The 19,876-nt window shown below is 43.1% G+C and overlaps 2 protein-coding genes across 2 annotated transcripts; both read left to right on the forward strand.

The window, feature by feature from the left end:
- The first annotated feature begins 110 nt into the window (after positions 1–110).
- LOC129120694 (alcohol dehydrogenase 1) lies at positions 111–12,118 on the forward strand. Its single transcript, XM_077176615.1, has 9 exons — positions 111–128; positions 2,993–3,088; positions 4,298–4,436; positions 6,485–6,572; positions 6,681–6,900; positions 7,601–7,861; positions 8,349–8,484; positions 9,733–9,871; positions 11,283–12,118. The coding sequence occupies exons 1-9, from the start codon at positions 111–113 to the stop codon at positions 11,305–11,307; spliced, it is 1,122 nt and encodes a 373-aa protein (XP_077032730.1). The 3' UTR covers positions 11,308–12,118.
- A 3,374-nt stretch (positions 12,119–15,492) lies between these two features.
- On the forward strand, positions 15,493–19,606 carry LOC129120507 (alcohol dehydrogenase 1-like). Its single transcript, XM_054633146.2, has 9 exons — positions 15,493–15,621; positions 16,550–16,648; positions 16,851–16,992; positions 17,309–17,396; positions 17,510–17,729; positions 17,851–18,111; positions 18,401–18,536; positions 18,855–18,993; positions 19,406–19,606. Exons 1-9 carry the CDS (start codon positions 15,604–15,606, stop codon positions 19,428–19,430), a joined length of 1,128 nt encoding a protein of 375 aa, XP_054489121.1. The 5' UTR covers positions 15,493–15,603; the 3' UTR covers positions 19,431–19,606.
- Positions 19,607–19,876: the final 270 nt, after the last annotated feature.

The following is a 19,876-nucleotide window of genomic DNA, read 5'->3' on the forward strand; positions in this document are numbered from 1 at the left end:
TGTGCTGGAGAGGACTTGTGGTACCAGCAACCCAGCTGCTCTGGGGGTAACTGCGTTCTTGGCACAAGAAATCAGCGGTGGCAAGCTTTGAAACAGACACAGCGGTCAACATGAGCACGGCAGGCAAAGTAAGCAACAATTTGTATTAGGAAAATTTCTTTGCTGCAGCTGAGTAATGCATTTTTAAATGTGAATTCTTTTCAGGGACACTGTAAGTCCTGGTGGTATAGCACAGATTAAAGTTAAGGATGAAGCTGGTACAGAGGAGCTGCTTTTATTTGCAGGCTACTGTAGTTTCTTAGGAAATGGTTGTTAACTCTTCAAGGCAATAGTTTATTTGAGGCAACATAAGGTAACAGCACCAGAATAAGTATAACATCCTGTCTGGGTTAGCAAACTTTTTAATCTCTGATTGGATAATTTAAAATATTGTAGAATGTACTAAGTGTTTAGATTAATGTATTTATCTACCAGTTTCCATTCTGAGATCCTACAGAAGTTTAAACTCTTTTTAGTTTATTTATAATTCTATCAGCTTGTTTTCTAAAAAGAAGATATAGCTAATATTGTGTTAAATTTCAGGGTGAATTGTGCTGCCATTAGGACAGTCATTAAATTTGAATATGCTTATAACAAGTCTCAAACTTTAGTTAATGAACACCAGAAGTAAATTTCACATGCAATGCAATACTGAGCTGTGACTAAAGTTATATCTTTGCTAGAAATTAGATAACAAGAGAGGTGGAGGTTGATACCAATACATGTTCCTTCTTGCACTGCTGGCAAGATGCTAACAGGCATCCAGGGACCTGCAAGAGGGATTAAGGGACAAGCAACTAGAAATGGAAAACAATTGAAAGCATGCACCTTGCTAGAATGTGCCTTAAGATAGTTCTAAGATCATTTGCTGTTACTGCCAGCTGTCTTCACTATTCTAAAATCAAAAGAGAAAGGAAAAAAAAAACAAAACTTTGAGTTACTGCAAGTGCAAAATTAATTGTAGCTTACTGTAAATTCACCAAGTTCAGTCCCCTACTCAGCATTGGATGGAGCTCAGTAAATGAAGGGTTGTGATGTAGCTTAACTGCTTTGATTTCACTATGTTTATCTTGGAATAACACAGGAGTTACATTGCAATTTATGTAACCAAGCAGCATAATGTGTGTCCTGTAGAAGGGTGTGTTTCTACACCTGCCCTCCCCCACTGCAGTAACTCACAGGGCTGGTAGAACACACGAGCAGAAACAACTGTTTGTTGGCAGCTCTTGTCTTAGCAGATGAAGTGGGTGATAGCGTGCTGTTGCTGCATCTGTGGGATCCTGTTGCAATCCATAAAAGCTCACAGGGACTAAGCAGTCCGAAAAATACATAATTAATAATGTCTCATTATAGGAGAGATTTGTTTGTTCTTGGCAATCCACATTTCTTGACCTTCGTTCTTAGAAACACTACATGTACTTTGTATGAGTCATGGGATCATCACTGTGTTATGTGGGATCAATACAAATATATATACTGCCATTTTTTTAAGTAAGTTGGTGCCATTTGAAATGTGATCTTTGACCACACTTGTGAATTTTTCACTAATCACACTTGCATCTAAACATTAAATTTAAATTTAGTGCAAATATCTCTTGATGCATTTTTTTCAAAGCATTGTGCCCACCCCAATTCTGTGTCTAGCTGCTGGAAGTCTGCTATTTTATTTGTTTAGAATTTCCTAGTAATTATTTTCTTTGTTACCAGTTTTCAGTTTGTGGATAATCAGACATTATCTACTTCTAAAGCTTTGATACTAAAAACATCTTTGTTTGTTGTTTTCCCCTGTGACTTTTGCAGCACACTGGTGTTAAGTTGCCCTGGTCACACAGGATAAATATGCATGTGCTAAACTTCTTGCATCCTGGATTTGATTCCCCTCTGTTTCCTTTTCAAGATCATGCTACCTGAACACTTGCAGTCAGTAGACTTAACAGAAGGACTGAGGACTTTGTAGGGTGTCACCCAGGAAAATCATATTTCAGGGACTGGGGTTGTTTAAAGACCTGGGATGATATCTTTAAATACCTCCAAGGAGGAAGAGCAATTACGGGGACAGAGAGGTCCCACTGCTTTTGAATACACTAGGATTGAGCTTGCAGGGAGGAAACCTGTTTGAGGGCCTGGGATGAGGTGTGGACAGAGCTCTTCTCTTTTTTGAGGGGATTTTTCTCTCAGTGGCAGATGGTCAGAGGAACCCTAAGGCCTGTCATTACCAGGACAAAGCCTGAAGAGTTAATGGACAAACTTCAGTCTAAGAGATGGAAAAAAACCTGTCTTGGATAGTTGGGTAGTAAATCTACCTGAGTCAAATATCCCTTCCGAGAAGGGGGGTACCTTAGCATGGATAATACTGCACTTAAAGCGACTGTTCAAGATTACCTCTGTGTAGTGCTACATCAGTTTGCACAGGTGTCCTTTCAGCCATCACCTCATGGCTGAACTTGAGCTCTACTAGAATGTTTATAAAGCTGTACTAGGCTCTGAATTCCATTTTTAGCAATTTTGTCAGTTCCCAACACAGACAGTTCTAGGCAATACAGACTTCATCACAGCCTGATAAGTGACATCATTTAGCGTGCCATCATCAGGAAGACAGAAATACAGACAAGTAATCCAACACAGCAAAAAAAATTGACCAAGGAAGTTAACAAAGGAGCAATGAGAATGGGTAGGGTATCCCCTTACCTAGGAGACTATTACACATGCAGCTGAAAACCTGACAGAAGTGACAGAATGATGAGCAAAGTCAGATATGATCTTGGTGGGGGGAAAACAGGCTTACACTGACCTTTGGTGTTGACTTTTTTGTTGTTTGGTTTGGCTTTCTTCCCTGTAGTTTCCCTCTCGTCTACACAAATATGAGCAGGAGTTTCGTATGCAGAAAGGGAAGAATCTGTGTGGTGACTTGAAAATGCAAGTGCTGTTCCCATTTTCTTTGCTCTGTTTGCAGGTTATTAAATGCAAGGCAGCAGTGCTGTGGGAAGCCAACAAACCATTCAGTATTGAGGAAGTGGAAGTTGCCCCACCAAAAGAACATGAAGTGCGCGTAAAAGTACTGAAAATAAAATTTACAACTCCTATGACTTGCATTCTATCTTGCTTTTAATCAGAATTAGTTCTATAAATTTTTAAGACCCGGTCAGAAAACATTCTACTAGAAAGTAGTTACTAATCAGTGAGCTCCTATGAAACATGCTTAAAGTCCTTAATTTGATAATGAGGTTCTTTTAAAAAATATATATATTTTCAGGGTTGTATTTTTTGTTTACTGACATCTGTTTTTCTAATAGGCTGAAAAAATTACAGTACAAGGCAAAAATCAGAATTTCCTGTAGTGTGGAGCAAGAAAATTTATTTTACTTTGTTTGAATCTGTGCTAGGAAATAGCTCATTAGGCCTGGGAGCTTCTTTTTTTACCTGGATATTGGCCTCAGTGGAATTTAGCAGCTGCCTTAATTTTTGAGCAGTTTCAAGTGTTACATACGTGAGGAAAACCCTGTCATGGGGTTGACAAATCCATTTGTCAGAATAAAAGTTGTAAACACATACCTGAATATTTCAAAAGAAATAGTGCTGTTCTAGCTGGAAGAAAAGGCAAAATGTCGTATAAAACACTATGTAGCCTAAATTTTTTAATGTAATATATACAAATATTTTAAATATATACGCAGCACAGTAATGTAATTATTGTGCAATTATCTATAATATAAAATCATTCTATAATACATCATTTATATAAAATATCTATTATACATTGTCATATAATCTAAATGTAATAAATACAAAATATGCACAATATTTATATGTTTAGAAATAATATGTGATGGTTAATTTGTATTTACATAATTTTATAATATTTATACAATATTTCACAATTTTCTTTTTAATATTTCACCCTTTTCTTTTTAAGTATTTATATATAAATATTAGGAATAATTTAATTTACTCTGTTCTCCCTATACAATTGTATTGCTAGAACATTGGTTCTGCAGAAAAACCATCGGACTCCCTATAGAGCTCAGTACTGCACAGCAAAGATTCACAAAGGGGCTTTGCCCTGTAGATTAAAGACTAATAAACACCATGAAAATCTTAAATCAGACAACTAAATTTGTTTTACCTGTAGATTTATTGTGTGCAGATTGGATTTTGGGGAGAAGCATGTGGCTTCTCCAAGTGTAGAACATCATTTCACTTCCACATATGACGTGACACAGTTAAAAGCAGAAATATTCTTGTCTTTCCTGTGAATCAGATCGTGGCCACTGGGATCTGCCGCTCTGATGACCATGTGACGACTGGTGCACTGGTTATGCCTTTTCCAATAATTCTTGGGCATGAAGCAGCTGGTGTTGTGGAGAGTGTTGGGCAGGGAGTGACTGCAGTCAAGCCAGGTATGAAACAGCGCTGAAAATAAATCCTGTGCTAAGTTTCCAGACTCCTCAAGTCAAAGATTATTTCTTTCGTGAGTATTTTTACTGCACAGGAAAATATTCCAATTTCAATTTTTTCAAGGATATCTCAAAGGATATAAACCTACTGTTTACGCCTTTCTGTGTCCCCAATATACTTTCAGATTTTCTACTCAATTTCTTTTGGTTTTGGCAAAAAACATCTGCAGCTTGCCTTCCACCTACATAGTGCTTTTCCTGTTGTGGGACTAAGAACATAGAGTCTTTGCTGTTGTTCATATGAAATCAGGTGCTAGCTGCAGGTTCTCTGAACAGTTTGTGTGGCTCACCTTTCTCAAGGATAAGGCAAAGCAAAGCACTAGATGACAAACAAGTCAAAGCACCTTTTAATTCTCTTAACAGCTAAAGAATCCATTGACTTAAGTTGACCAGAACTTAGGTCTTACCTCACTTTAAAAGCACCAGGGCACAGCTGGGGTGCCCACCCTGCTGCAGGCTTTGCATGTAGGCAGCACCAGTGCAGGCGAGGCAGCACTGCTCCCTGAGGGCTGGATTGCTCTGAGGACACTCATCTGGACCAGCTGCTCCTCTCCTTATGTTCCCTTTGAACCACAGTGCACAGATAGTGAGGGAGGGAGGACAATTTTCAGCCAAGTGCTGCAAGATGAGATGGGATTCCTCTACACTTTTATTGGACCAAAAAAATTCTAACAAGGGTTAATTATTAAGAGAAAATATGCAGTGAAAAAAATCTACACAGAATCAATGAATTTCCAGGCACTCTGAGTAGCCCACTTTTAACACCTCTGTACTTCCAGTGTCTTTGTCCATACTGACAAGTATGAAGTCTTTCCAAAGCAGGTTGGTATGTATAACAAGAAAATTTATTAGAGATTTCTGCTTTACCTCCAAACAAATATGTATATTGCAAATTTCAGTGACAGCTCTAGCTGCTTTTTCTGTTATGTCTGGGTTCATAAATCTCTGTGTTTAATTCTAGCTGCCCTGTGTTTCCAGGTGAGCTGAAATAGCAGGCCTGAACACATACATGCACAAAATCGCATTTCTCAGATGTTGCTTAAATTACACCTCCAAGTTCTGAAAAAGAGCTTCCACTTGTACAACCTTTCTTTAGCAATATGATTACTAAGACCATAACACAGTTCTAAGTTAACTCAGAATTGAGGTAGTGGGGGCATTTAATGTTCTGTAAGTATTTTTCATTTTTTGGTGGAAATCAAAAATTTCCCTTGACTTTTAATGTATCAAGGATTAGCCACATTTTAAAACTGACAAATCATAAACTGATATGTATTAGGAAGTACCTGTTTAGAGATTATTAGGCATTTACCATATATCATTGCTGTGGAAATTGCATAGGAGAAAAAATTGCACTGGGAAGCTATGTGCTCCTTTGTTAATCACAGAATTGTGCTAGAGAATTAGAGATGCTGGCTTAGATTGTGTGTGCCACTGCTTCTCAGACAAGTATTTTGCCTACTTGTACTCAACACAACATTAATAGGACTGCTATATAGTAAAGATGCTCAAAAGGACTGACAAATTAATGTTTAATTCCCCATTCATTGTATGCACAGTTTACAGCCCTGTTATCTTGGCACTCCAATCTGCTGTCCTGGTGGATGTCAATTTTTATCTCAGTTTCTTTACTGAAAGAAGGTGTATTACTACTTTATTTTTACGCAGGAGATGCAATAAACTGCTCAATAAGTACTTAAGATATGTCAGTAGATAACATGGTTTTATGACATAGGTCTCACTCAGTTCTGTGGAAGGGCACCAGAAATTTTGCATATCAAAATTAGTTGTCATAACTTTGCCCTAATTATGTATTTTATATAAAACACAGAGAGATGGTTCATCTTAAAAATGTAGCAGGAGGAAATAAAACTATGGCTGCGTTCCTAGTGCATATTTGCCTGGCGATGAAATACAATTACTTCATGTTTTTACCTGCATGCTTCTTGTTTGCCTTTTTTAATCCTCAGTCATTACTGTTTTATTTCTAGGAGACAAGGTTATTCCACTCTTTGTTCCACAGTGTGGGGAGTGCCAGAACTGCTTAAACACCAAGGGTAATCTGTGCAGTAAAACTGAGTGAGTTTTCCTGGATTATTTACAACCCTAATTTGATTTGACTTTACCCAAAATTGATTACAATCAACAAGTTTCACTTGCCATTATTTCTGGTCATCTTTCAAACAGTCTTGGTACAAGTGGTGGATTAATGGCTGATGGCACCAGCAGATTCACCTGTAAAGGAAAAGCAATTCACCACTTTCTTGGTACAAGTACCTTCACTGAATACACAGTACTGCATGAATCTGCTGTGGCAAAAATCGATTCTGCTGCTCCTCTGGAAAAAGTTTGTCTAATTGGCTGTGGATTTTCAACTGGTTACGGGGCTGCTCTGCAGACTGCCAAGGTAAATATTGTGCTGGGTGTTTCTGATATTTTATGGTGTCCATTCAAGATTGTGTAGCCTGCAAGTGGGTTGTCAGCATGGCAGCCAGAAGGTAAAGACTCTGTGTAGTTCAGTGTGGAAAGAAGATACTAGCTCTTTGCCTACTTCAGATTCCGTCTCTAGAGTACTCAGAAGTCTTCAATTCAAAATCCAGTAAAATTATGTATTACCATCTATAGTGTTTTCCCTCATAGCTTTATCACCCCTAGAAAAATGTTACAACAGAGTTCATTTTTTATTATAACTGAAGTCTAGGAATAGATAGAAGCAACACATATAGGCAACACTCACAATTGCAGCAATATATGACTGTGAGTTTTAGAGCTGGCACTGTCAGGAGTTGAGTGACACTACAGATCTTAACACCACTGGAACATAAAGCTTCATAAAAAAAGGTGTGTGTAAACCCAAAGCTGAGACATATAATGAAAACCTGGTCTCAGAAGTGTATTTTAGGGAGAGTTTCTCTTAGTCACATGTAGCATTATAACAGTACAGCTGGCTACTGCACTAGCAGGTATCCATGTGCAAATTCCTTCTCAGCAGGTAATCTCTAAATTGCAAGAAGTGGCTTAAGCGAAATCCTGCTGACAATGAGGAAATGCATGGTACTTTCCCTAGCCTGTAACGATATACCATGTTTACATGGTTGTTATTACAGGTGGAACCAGGCTCCACCTGTGCCGTTTTTGGCCTTGGAGGAGTTGGCCTCTCCGTTATCATAGGTTGCAAGGTGGCCGGAGCTTCCCGCATCATTGCCGTGGACATCAATAGTGACAAGTTTGCCAAGGCCAAGGAGCTGGGAGCCACTGACTGCATCAACCCCAAAGATTTCAATAAGCCCATCCACGAAGTGTTGACTGAAATGACCGGCGGGGGTGTGGACTACTCCTTCGAGGTCATCGGCCGTACGGATACCATGGTATGCCACCAGAGGAGGGGGTGACACTCCTTAGCACTCCCTTCACCAAGCCACCAAGCACTGAGGAGGAAGAGGAGCTGGGAGCCACTGGCAGAGTACCAAGCTCACTTCAAACCTGTTAAGTCCAGCTGTCGGCCACTGAGATGCAGGGACAGAAGTATACTCAGAAATTTAGGAAAGGGAACTTCACTGTAGTGCCCTGGCCACACCAGGGTGGCTACATGTCACATATTTCTCATGCTCTCCAAAAGTGACTTATCACTAATAATTGAGACAAAATGGGCAAGAAGAGCAAAGCTAGGATATACTTAACCAGTGAGAGCAGATACAATGGTGTGAGCAGATAAAATGGACAATTTTTTATGTGGTTTCAGTTACAAAAAATTAATTGCAAGCAGAGCCATGAGAGGAGGAGATGGAATTCAAACTTCTGTGCCCCAAGGACAAATCTTGCCTGACCCCGGGTGTCCCTCTCTTTCTAATGCAGACTGCAGCCTTGGCCTGTTGTCAGTATAACTACGGAGTCAGTGTGATTGTGGGAGTGCCCCCTGCAGCACAAAAGATCACCTTTGATCCCATGCTCCTCTTCACCGGTCGCAGCTGGAAAGGCTCCGTGTTTGGAGGTAAGAACTTGAAAAGATGTGATTTACCTGGCTTGAGAAACTTGTAAATCATCTTGAATGAAACAGCATACATGATGTTAATTGCTTAGGCTCTGTTATTGGAAGCAGTATTGGTGGTTGTTTTGCTGATAAAGAAGTTGAAATAGAATTAATTATGGGAACTATAATGTCAAGTGAAGGAAGGAAAAAAACAGAAGGGGAGGGAGGGGGAAGAAAGGGAAGAGAAGAAGAGACAAAGAGAGATATAAGAAGACAGAAAATAGAGCAAAAGAGGGAGGAAGAAGAAAGAGGGAAAATGAGAGAAAAGGGAGAGAAGCAAAAGAGAAAAGGAAAATGAGGGGGAAGGGAGGGAGGAGGATGGATAAAAATAAAGAGGAGGAAAAATAGAAGGAGAGAGATAAGAGGAGATAAAGAGTAGAAGATAAAGCAAAAAAAAGAGAAAATCAGAAAGAGGGAGAGAGGACAGAGGGAAGAGAGGAAAAGAGCAAGTGCAATAGAGGAATAGAAAGAGAGGGAGAGATAGCAGGATAGATGGAGAGTCAGGACTGTAAAGGACATCAGGGCTTATACTCAGCTGATTTCCACAGGGGTCAGACCCCAGCTTAGCCCTTGGCCAGCTGCCAACAGTCCCTTCCCATTCTTTCTCTTTTTGGAGCTCTCTCAGCAGTCCCACACTCAGCAAGTCCTAGATCACTGAACTCAAAGGCCACAGAAAACTTATTTCCAACAACAGGTTTTCTCACTCATGACCTGTTCCTCTTATGTATTCAAAAAGACACCTGAATAAAATAGCAGAGACAAATCAGGTTCCTCTGGAAGGGCATTCTACTATTTACGCTATTTATGACACTTTATCTAGTGGTGCTTGTAAGAAAAGAGAGAAACATCCACCACCCACTCCCCAGTTTTGAGCAGACAATCAAGTTTCAACTTACCAACATGGATGTCAGCACTCTGGCTTTTGTATGATGTGATTAAGTTGGAACAGTGTTTGATGTGGGGGGAAGTTTGGATTCTGTAAGGACTGACATTTGTACTGGTCTGCTGGGTTTGCCATATGTGGAATAGCTGCACTTTGTCCCATGTTTTCTGCCAGCATCCTGTGTTACAAAGGTAAAGCCATGCTGCCACATTTCATCCCATTACTCTGCCATAGAAAGTTTATCTAAAAATTTAAGCTGTCCTGGGTTTTATGAATTTTCAGAAGCATTTAATTTCATCATGCATTTTCTGTGGGGTTTTTTTCAGGCTGGAAGAGTAAAGATGTAGTTCCCAAACTGGTTGCTGACTACATGAAGAAAAAGTTTGTTCTGGATCCACTAATAACCCACACACTACCTTTCACAAAGATCAATGAAGGATTTGATCTTCTAAGGACAGGGAAGAGGTAAGCATCATTTCACTGGAAAGGTTCTGTATAAATAACTTAAAGGAGATCTATGGTAAGACAAAGTCTGACTTCATGGCAGAGAATGGGGAAGGCAGCCCAGCATGCCCCTTAATCCCTCTCAGTGTGTTCCCATGGGTTGCAGCTGGAGTCATAAAGTCAGCAAACCTTCAGCTTTTGAAGTGCAGCAGGCCCTTACAGAGGAACTTTCGGATTCTAGTTTGAGCAGAGACACTGGGTGGCAGAGGGAGAAAAGACTGCACAATTGAGGAAGTCCCAGTACTCAATGGAAAAAAGCACAGAACCAAGGGAGCATGGGAGTGCCAAGCTGTAGAATGCCATAGGTTAGCTACATCATATTCCAAGAAACATTTCAGGATGAGGAGCAGGAACACAGAAATAGCCTATTTCTCTTGTGAGTTAGGGAACAGAATCCCAGTCCAACTGGTCCTAAAGTCACTGGGTACTTTACCTTGAGCATCAGAGCTTTTAAAAAATTAAAGTACTTGGGATATATATACATTGCAAACTCAGAATTTAGCTCTTGGGCATTCCTCAAATATTATGAAATTTCAGCTCAGACTGTTTTCACAGGGTAATGAAATTGGAAATATTTTTTGACAGAGACATTTAACAAGACTCACCATGAGAATTGAAAATTGTCCTTAGCAGAAGTAGGAAATACATTTGTAGATCTTAGTATGTGTGGGGACTACCCTCTTTGAAAGTTCTAGATGTTTATAACTTTCTGAAGAATTACATTAATGTTTTCTTTTCATTGTCATTTGCTAGCAGTTATTTTAGATGTTCCTCGCTCTGAATATAAAAAGCAAGTAACAGCAGAATTTCAGCCCCTGAGGTTTGTTCTCAGGTTCTAACAATGCAGCACACACTTCATTTTTTGACTGTCCTTATTTTACATAGGCTGTAAATGTTAGTTTTAGTCTTTAGTATAACAAATGGGAAAGTGGTGAGGACAGAGATGCCAGCAGCTTTGCTAAAATACTGATAGTCATCCTGAAGATGGAGGCGTGTTTCAGCTGATCATTTTACAGAGTATAATACTTCAGTGTTTCAGAGCAGAATAAGCTGTACCAGTTACTCTGTAATTGGAAAGATGTGTCTAAGCCACTCTCTGAGGAACTCCTCTGGCTGTAGCTGGTAATTAATTACCAGGAGCCCTGGGCTTCATCAGTGAAGGCTTGGCAGTCTTCTGTGAATTTTGTTCTCTACATCTGCAGCAAAGTTTGCCCATCTGTTCTGTCATTTTGCTGCAAGCTGGGGCGGGGGCAGGCAGGGAGGGAGTACCTGTTTGACAGCAATAACACTGATTATCAGAGAAAACAGCAGTGTTCTGCTGATGCCAGCCCAGGTGATTTTCTAGTCACTAACTTGTCATTTTATATTGCAGCATCCGCAGTGTCCTGACATTTTAGGATTCCCAGACATTAAGCAGCGGATGACTCAGCACCAGTACGAACTTCACCGTCCTCCAATACAATTTACATGAAATGCAAACCAAGGCTTTCCTGAAAGATCTACCACTACCCTTGAATAAAAGAATCAAGCTCAAACCCCACATTTCAAGCACAGAATTTATAAATGAAACCATCTTTTTCCTTCTATTTCTTTCTCCTCATTCTTGTTTTATATTCTTTATATTGTGCTGCAATTTTTTTTAATAGGCAGTTATGAATTACAGGACTTGCTCCTGGCACAGATGTTCTAAAAAAGTTTGGATTTTTACAAATTACTTATAATATGCAATCTTTTGATAAAATAAAAAGGAAAGACACTTTCCTGTTTGTTTAGGCTTCCATAACACTGCAAGCTAAAGAAATTTGTACATGCAGTTCAACATAGTGAAACGCTAGATTAGAACTGTGTATCTATCCTGGAGGACTGTATCATTCCAGTGCCTAATAAGCAAGGAATGATATAGCAGAAATTAAAATTTATGGTGACCATGTGTTTGAATTAATAATTTCAGTAAATCATAGACTTATGACGCTGTCGAGTCAGGGATGGAAAGAAAGACTCCAGTCTCCAGGTGGATCAGAAGGCTAACTTTAATGAAAGTAATAGGTCTCTTATAATGTAACTCAATAAAGTGATACTTGATTGGAATCAAAGTAGAAACAACTCACACTACTGGTGACTACGAATAGCACACTGTGTGGGAGATTAGGGACCAGCCACAAGTTCTCACGTTGTTACGGGCAGACAGAACCCCTCTCCTTTACCATTACTTAGCCTCCCGTTTTGTTGACCATTAACCCCCGTTATAAATGACCCTGCCTAACCGTTAATAAACGCCATTTCACCGTCCACCACATTGGTGTGTGCGTGTGCTTGGCCCGTGTGGCAAAGGCGCTGCCACCAAGCCGTCCTCGACCCGGGACGCCACGCCCCAAGCAGTGGCAACACACACTGTGAAGAACCATAACTATTAACAATAGTTACAGAAAGAGAGATAATAATTGTTTTAATTCTTTCCTCTAAGATTCCCAGGCTCAGCCTGGGAGAAATTATCTCTATTCTTCAACTGAACTGAGAATCTCCACAGATTTAGGTACTGGCAAATGTCTCACCACTCAGTATTTTACCAGATTAACACTCCCAAATATTTTATGTAAAACTGGCATATTGTTGTTCTGTGTTATGGTTTGTATTTGGTGGTTTGGCATTTTTTTACCTTTATGCCTCTTTCTTGAGGCTGTTTTAGTTGTTGATCAGTGTGGTTTAACACCTTTGGCCAATTTATACAAATGCCTCTGAAGTTTGGGAAGCAGAGTGAAGAAATACGAATGTGCATCAAGTTTTTTGTTTCCATTATACAAAGGGGAGGCTCCTTAATTTCTAAAGTATGAATACAGAATAAATGGGAAGAGACAGGTGAGTGGTAACAGTTTGCAACAACCCAAACATAAAGCATCTTACAGTTTTCTGAATTTGCAATGTGGAAACAGAAACAAGGCTATTTCTATCTTGGCAAATATGGTCAACATTGACATATCTTTAGCATGGACTATTCAGAGCTTGCAGGCACTCACACACATGGCAGCTGGGTAGAAGAGGTGCCATGTGAAGCAAGGGGACTGTGCTATGGATGACTTACCTGTTTGTGTCAGCAGAAAGAGTCTTTGAGTGGCACAGCTAGTTTCATGATTTGAGGACAAGAGATCACAGTTTAATGATTTGAGAATCAACAGATTACAGTTTAACCTTAAACATGTCTATAAACTAAATTTACACAACAATTGAGAGCTGAACTTCAGTCGTCAGTGTAAAAGAGCTGAAGTACAACAAACCTCACTTCTGTCCTCCTCAGGATGATGCAAAGCCCATTTTTGTGGTTGTCATCTGCCAAGCATAGTAAATTCCAGCTGTTAGTATCTTTAGTACAATAGCTGCTGGAGTCCAAAACAATAAACCCATTATATAATTTTTATTAGGGATATTTTATAAAGCAGCCATCTAGATCTGTCTTCACATGGAGGAATGAAGTGTATTCTGACTGAGAAACAACAAAAAGTTCATACTTTCCTAGAGTATTTTGCCCTGCAGACCCTCATCAACACTAGGCTGAAGATGAATTTGTTTGTGTGATGGTATAGCTTGGACAGAAGGTTTCTGACAGCCCTTCCTGATGACTCTCTGGCTCTGAGGTACTCCTGGAGGGCCAGGACAGCTCTGGACAGCTCTTGCACAGCCCTGTGTAAGCCTCTATTTAGGAGCTTTCCTGGCAGCAAATAGAGACCACATGCCCCATCAGAGCACCAACTGTCCACTAGCACATAATGACACCACAAAAAATCCACCAAACACATGAAAAACCCAGTAATTTCCAGAGAAGCAATCTAACTACCAGACAAAGCACAAATGGTGTTTCCTCAGACCTTGAACTACAGCAGAGTTTAACTGAACATCACTTGGCTTTGCTTACAGCTGAGCACTCCCATGTTTCTGCTCTCCCACCACACCCCATCCACCCAGACACTCCCCCAGAAAATGGCACATGCTCCAGTGTGCAGCTCTATTTTCACATGCTTTTAAGATCACGCTCCCTGACAGTGCATCAAAGCCAAATTATCATTCCCACACAACATAATTCCCTCCAATGCTTCCAGGTTATCAGATGGAGACCACAGATCCCAGTAATAAGAACAGCTGTGCTACACAGATACCTGGGAGACAAGAAGCCCATGTTTTGTTCAGAGGTTATCACATTTTTGACAGTGAAAATAATTGCTCTGGACAAGTGACATTTTTTTTCTCTAACAAGATACACAAAGCATACTAGAAGTCAGGATAGATTTTTTCTTTTTAAATGCAACAGGTTGACCAGGCTGAATACTGAAAATCTTTAAATCTTCATTCTAAAACTCCTTATTCCTGGGAAATTATACATCATCATCGTTCATGGTCTGATTGAGGCTACCAGAGGTGTGCAAACAAATGTATGAAAAAGTAGAAATTTCTTGGGAAAAACTGTTAAACATCCCTGTTTACCTAAAATACAGATAAAAGTGATCCACAAGTGCATGTCTGCTCTAGAGCCAGCTGCTCACCTCCAAGACAGGAGCATGACTTCACCTACAGGTCAAGTTGACCAGCAGGGCTGGAGAACTGAATGCCAAGCAGCACCTCCATGTGGCTGGGACCACTGTCCCACCACAGGGCTGCCATGCTCTGTGTAAGAGCTCAGACAGCTGCTGGGGCAGGACAGCGCAGCTGGGCTGCATCCCTGGAGCTGGAGATATGTTCAGGGTACTTGAAAGCTGAGGGCTTGGCCAGCCAACTCTGGGTCCTGCAGCTGCTACCAACCTCCCCCTCAGCCCATGAGAAAGGGCTGGGACATTCAAGAACAAGCACCAACACAAACCTCTGTGGGCACTGAACACGTGAACATGGGGCTGACCTCTTCCCAAACACAGAAACAGTTCCCAAACACGCACGGTGCTCATCTTAGCCTGGTCCTCCAATAAACTTTCACTCATCCTGTCTCTCCTACACATCACCTTTTCCAATGCCTCAGCAGAAAACAGCTCTGGGGGAACCTGAAGAGCCCAGGGGGTGTGAACCAACAAACCTGGCTACACAGGAGTGAAGCAAATGTGTCCTTGGAAAAAAAAATTCCTTTCTTGACAGACGTTCTGCTCTTAGTGCTGTGGTGAAAATAGCTCCAATACCACAGACAGTAAAAAGCTTCAACCCAGACAGTGACGTATGTTTGTCATCCATGCCACGTCTTCACTGCCTTTATTTGGATTTTGTGGGGTTTTTTTAATTTTTAACTTCTTTGCAAATATTGTGGTGTGGATGGCCACCAGGTCAAATGCTCTAACCTGGCAAAAAGGAGATGCCAAGGAAGCCCCAGCAGTCATGCAGATCTCCTCCCTCCACACCTGCCAGAAGCATCTGGAACAAATAAACCAAATTTTTCTGAGCTCTCTGAGCCTTTCAGGCAGGGAGGGCAGGCAAGGGCAGAGTCACTGATAAAAGCCTGCCTGGAGGACTTCTGCTCCCATCCATCTCCCTGACGCTGTCCAGCTCCTCCCCTCAGCACTCCCTGTGCCGCCCAGCATCCAGCACCCGGCACACATTAACCAGCGCTCTCCAGAGACGGTGCCGCACGGGACTGCTCCCGCTCCACGCCTGGCGGATCCTGCAACACGCCCAGACAGCAGCTTCCCTCCAGCCTGCGACAGACACAGCTCTGCTAAGACCACATGGCCACTGCGGGAAAAGTAAGGACAAGGCATTTCCCATCCTCCTTTCCGAGGTGCCCTGCTCTCGGCCAAATCCGCTGCAGAAGGCTCAGCCTGCACACCACTCCGCGTGCCCTCTTTCCTCCCTTTCCCTTACTCCCCCACCTCTCCCAAACCCCTGAGAATTTCACCAGACTCTGCTCTCAGGCAACTGCACGTGTCCAGACCTGCATTCGGTAGTGCATTCCCCCTCCGTCCTGCCCGGCTGCTCAGGAGACAAAATATGCAATTGTGCTTCCCTGAAAAACACCCTCCTGCTCAATCCCACCCTGTGCTCCTGCTCTGGCAGCAAACGCAGCTCTTCAGTGGTGCCCTCTTCAGCCGCTCACCTCCTGCACTCAGCCTTGTCCATGGCAATACCCTTTTCAGGCTGCAAGCCCCATCTTGCTGATGCCAAACTGCTTTGAGTTGATTGGGGAAGGGTTTGCACCATGTCACACATAAATCATCCTTTTGGCAAGGAGAGATATTATCCAGTTACCAGCTGGGCTGGGACTGTTTTGTAGCCTCTTTTTAGATACCTTCAGCTCACTGAAAGGAAAAGTTCTGTCTTGCTTTCCTTAACCTGCAGAAGCACTCATGTTGCTGTCACATTTGCCCGTACCCCAGATGAACCAGTCACTTCATTTTGTATTTCACACTTCGCACAAAGCCAGTGTTACTGAACATTGTTTGGCTTCACACACAGCTGAGCACTCCAATGCTTCTGCTTCCCCCACCAAATCCCACCCAACCAGCAACCCTCAGAAAACAGCACAGGGCAGTTGTGTAGCTCTAGAAGTGAGTGCTGCAGTGTGCACAGACATGTGTTGTGCAGCCTTGGCTTTGGTGGTTGTAGGACAACTGTCCTGGGCTGTTGTCAAAGGTGAACCTTTCCCTGCAATGTATTCCTCTCGGTTGTTTCCAGGTTATCAGGTGCAGGGCTGCTGTTGCCTGGGCCCCGGGCAAACTCTCTGTTGAGGAGGTGGAAGTTGCACCCCCAAAGGCAGGGGAAGTCCGGATCAAGGTAAAAATACTTTTCAATAATTTTTTCTCCCTTGAGGTAGCTGCTCTTCTTGTGGCTGTAGCTTGGGTATAATAAGTGATCAGTGTCCACTCATCACCTTAACTGCCCAGAGAAGTTCTGTGGAAAATCGTTCCACAAACTGAAATAAACAGTGGCTGGATTATTTCTAGAAATCACCATTTACTCTTTCCTCTCTGAACAGATTGTGGCCACAGGCATCTGTCACACAGATGATCATGGTTTGAAAGGTTCCTTGCCTAATGTGGAATTCCCAGTTATTCCTGGCCATGAAGGAGCTGGGATTGTGGAAAGCATTGGAGAAGGAGTGACCACTGTGAAACCAGGTAACCAACACACTCTCAAATGCATGCCCAGGATTCAGGCCTCAAAGCTCTGCCAAGAGCTCAGAAACTTCTCCCTTCTCCTGAGTCACTGGTTAAAAAACTAAGTGCAGACTTAATGCACTGGACTCTCATGTCCAGTTTTCCAATCTGTTCCCCATGTTGACAAATGAGGCCTGGAGCATTCATCCTCAAAGGGAAAGCAGAGGGTTTATTGTAGGTTTCTACCATCATAAAGTTCAGGAGAGGTGATTCAACAGGCAATGCCCGCAGGGACTGTGGAGCTAAAGGCACCTAACAGAGATCCACTTTGTTGTAGGAGACAAAGTGATCCCCCTTTGCCTCCCTCAGTGTGGGGAATGCATCTTCTGCCAGAATCCTGAATCCAACTTCTGCCAGAAGTCCCAGTAAGTTTACTTTGCCTTCCCCTACACCTACATGGGATGGACTTTATGACAAATCTGACACCCCCATCAGAGCTTCACTCAATCAAATACAAATACTTGCATCTCCTCCACAGTTTTTCTGAACCACAAAACCTGCTGCCGGACAAGACCAGCCGCTTCTCATGCAAAGGGAAGCAGATCCATCATTTCCTGTGGGTCAGCACCTTTGCAGAATACACTGTGGTCCCAGAGTACGCCGTTGCCAAGATAGATGCTGCAGCACCTCTGGACAAAGTCTGCTTGTTTGGCTGTGGGTTTTCCACAGGCTATGGGGCTGCCATCAACACAGCCAAGGTTAGTAATCAGGCGTGTTTAGCACCCCAGGGTCACCCTCACAACCTCATCAATCCTGTACAAAAGAAACCTACTCCTCCTCCTCTTGCTGCTAGAGATTCACAGGCTCCCATCTGTGCAGGTAAAACCAGGCTCCACCTGTGCCGTTTTTGGCCTCGGAGGAGTTGGCCTCTCTGTTGTCATGGGCTGCAAGGCAGCTGGAGCTTCGCGCATCATTGCCGTGGACATCAACAAGGACAAGTTTGCCAAGGCCAAGGAGCTGGGAGCCACCGACTGCATCAACCCTCGAGACTTCCAGAAGCCCATCCAGGAGGTGCTCACTGAGATGACCGGGCAGGGCGTGGACTACTCCTTTGAGGCCATCGGCCACGCAGACACCATGGTAGGTGGAACATCAGCACATGTCCTCCCTCCCAGATCATCACAGGCTCCTCTCAGGACTAGAATCACCTCCATGGGAAGTTCCTCACAGGCTGCTAGCACTGTTGGGCATATCTTTGTGAGAGAAAACACCATGAATCTTAAAAGAAGCCCCACCCTCTCCAGGTCTGCTCCACAAGGGGAGATGCATGTTTTCAGATTACCAGGGAGGAGCAGGAGATTGCACAAAAAGTGCACTCCCATGACCAACTCATCATGGCTTTCTCTCATTCTCCTGCCTGTCCCACCAGATTGCTGCCTTGGCTTCCTGCAATATGAGCACTGGTGTCTGTGTGATGGTTGGGGTACTGGATTCTGGTTCAGAGATTTCCATCGATCCCACACTTCTGCTGATTGGGCGTACATGGAAGGGAACTGCACTCGGAGGTATTGTATTTAAGAAGGCAGTCTAAACAATTCAGTATTTCCTTTCTTGGTAGTTGACAATCCATAGTAAAAGAGGGTTTTCAAGTAAAAGACAACTAAAGAGAAGCACTGCATTGCCTGTATTGAACATTAGTATTAGACATGCAAATAATCCTCCATCTGTTTCACACAGTAACCCACTCATCCTGAAGAGCAGAAAACATCTCACAAGGGTGTGGCACCAGCACTGGTCACTGGGTCCTGACCCTGACAGTAACACTACCTTACCAAAAGAGCCTTTCTCCCATTATTCAGGCAGCTGCTCTCTCCTGTTTCTAGGTTGGAAGACGAGAGAATGTATCCCCAAATTAGTTTCCGGCTATTTGGAGAAGAAATTCAATTCGGACTTGCTGATCACGCACACGCTGCCATTCGCTAAAGTGAACGAGGGATTTGAGTTGTTACGTGCAGGAAAAAGGTGAGACCCTGACCAGCAGGAGGTTCAGCAAAGCTCAGCACCTTCTCCTAAAATTCCAACAGGCAGAGCACGCAACACTGGCTTCCCAAAGAGCACCTGAGCCTTCTGAGGAAGCAGGGCCTCCCAGCTGAGTGCTGGCAAGATCTGCCATAGCCCACAGGGAAGAGCCCATGTGAAGCACAGTGAACCCCCTCCTGCTCATGGTTCAGCTCAGCACAGATCCTGTGGCCTTATCCCGTGAGGGCCTCCCCTCAGCAGGGATTTGAAGGCTGCCCCGCTGCTGCATGCCTCATGCAGCTCAGTCAGGAAGAGGCTGCATGACAGAGAAGGTGGCCGGTCCCCAGGCACACCTGCCTGCCACACTGCCTGCTCCTGAGCTGCAGCCAACCCTCCCTTCCCTTCCACCTTTCAGTATCCGCACTGTCCTGCTCTTCTGAGGGACACGGCCAAGGAAGCCGAGCGGATGGACCAGCACAGCTGATGCTTTCCTGGCCCGGGCCCTTCTCACCCAGCACCTCTCCTTGTGGGGCACCAGGAGAAGAGAATGAGGAACTCACCTGTGCTGCTGTCACTGCTGGTCCTGCTGTGCCCAGACAGGACATAAAAGGATGTCTCTCCCAGGAAAATGCTTTTACTAATAAAGGTTTTCTGTCAAACTCGTCCCATGCAGTGCACTCAATCAAAAGTGTTTCCAGAGGACAGGGGGAACTCCCCCTCACATCACATCCCTTCCACCACACCCTTGTTCTCAGCAGTGAGCAAAGGCCTCTGCCCCTCCTCTGCTGCTGCCTCCCACCTTCATCTCCCTCAGTGAACTGGGCCCTCTCCTCTCTGCCCCTGTCCCAGTTGGGTGAATGCTGCAGCTTCCAGCAAAGCCCAGCAG

This window comes from Agelaius phoeniceus, chromosome 4, assembly GCF_051311805.1.
Source record: "Agelaius phoeniceus isolate bAgePho1 chromosome 4, bAgePho1.hap1, whole genome shotgun sequence".
NCBI classification, from domain to species: Eukaryota; Metazoa; Chordata; class Aves; order Passeriformes; family Icteridae; genus Agelaius; species Agelaius phoeniceus.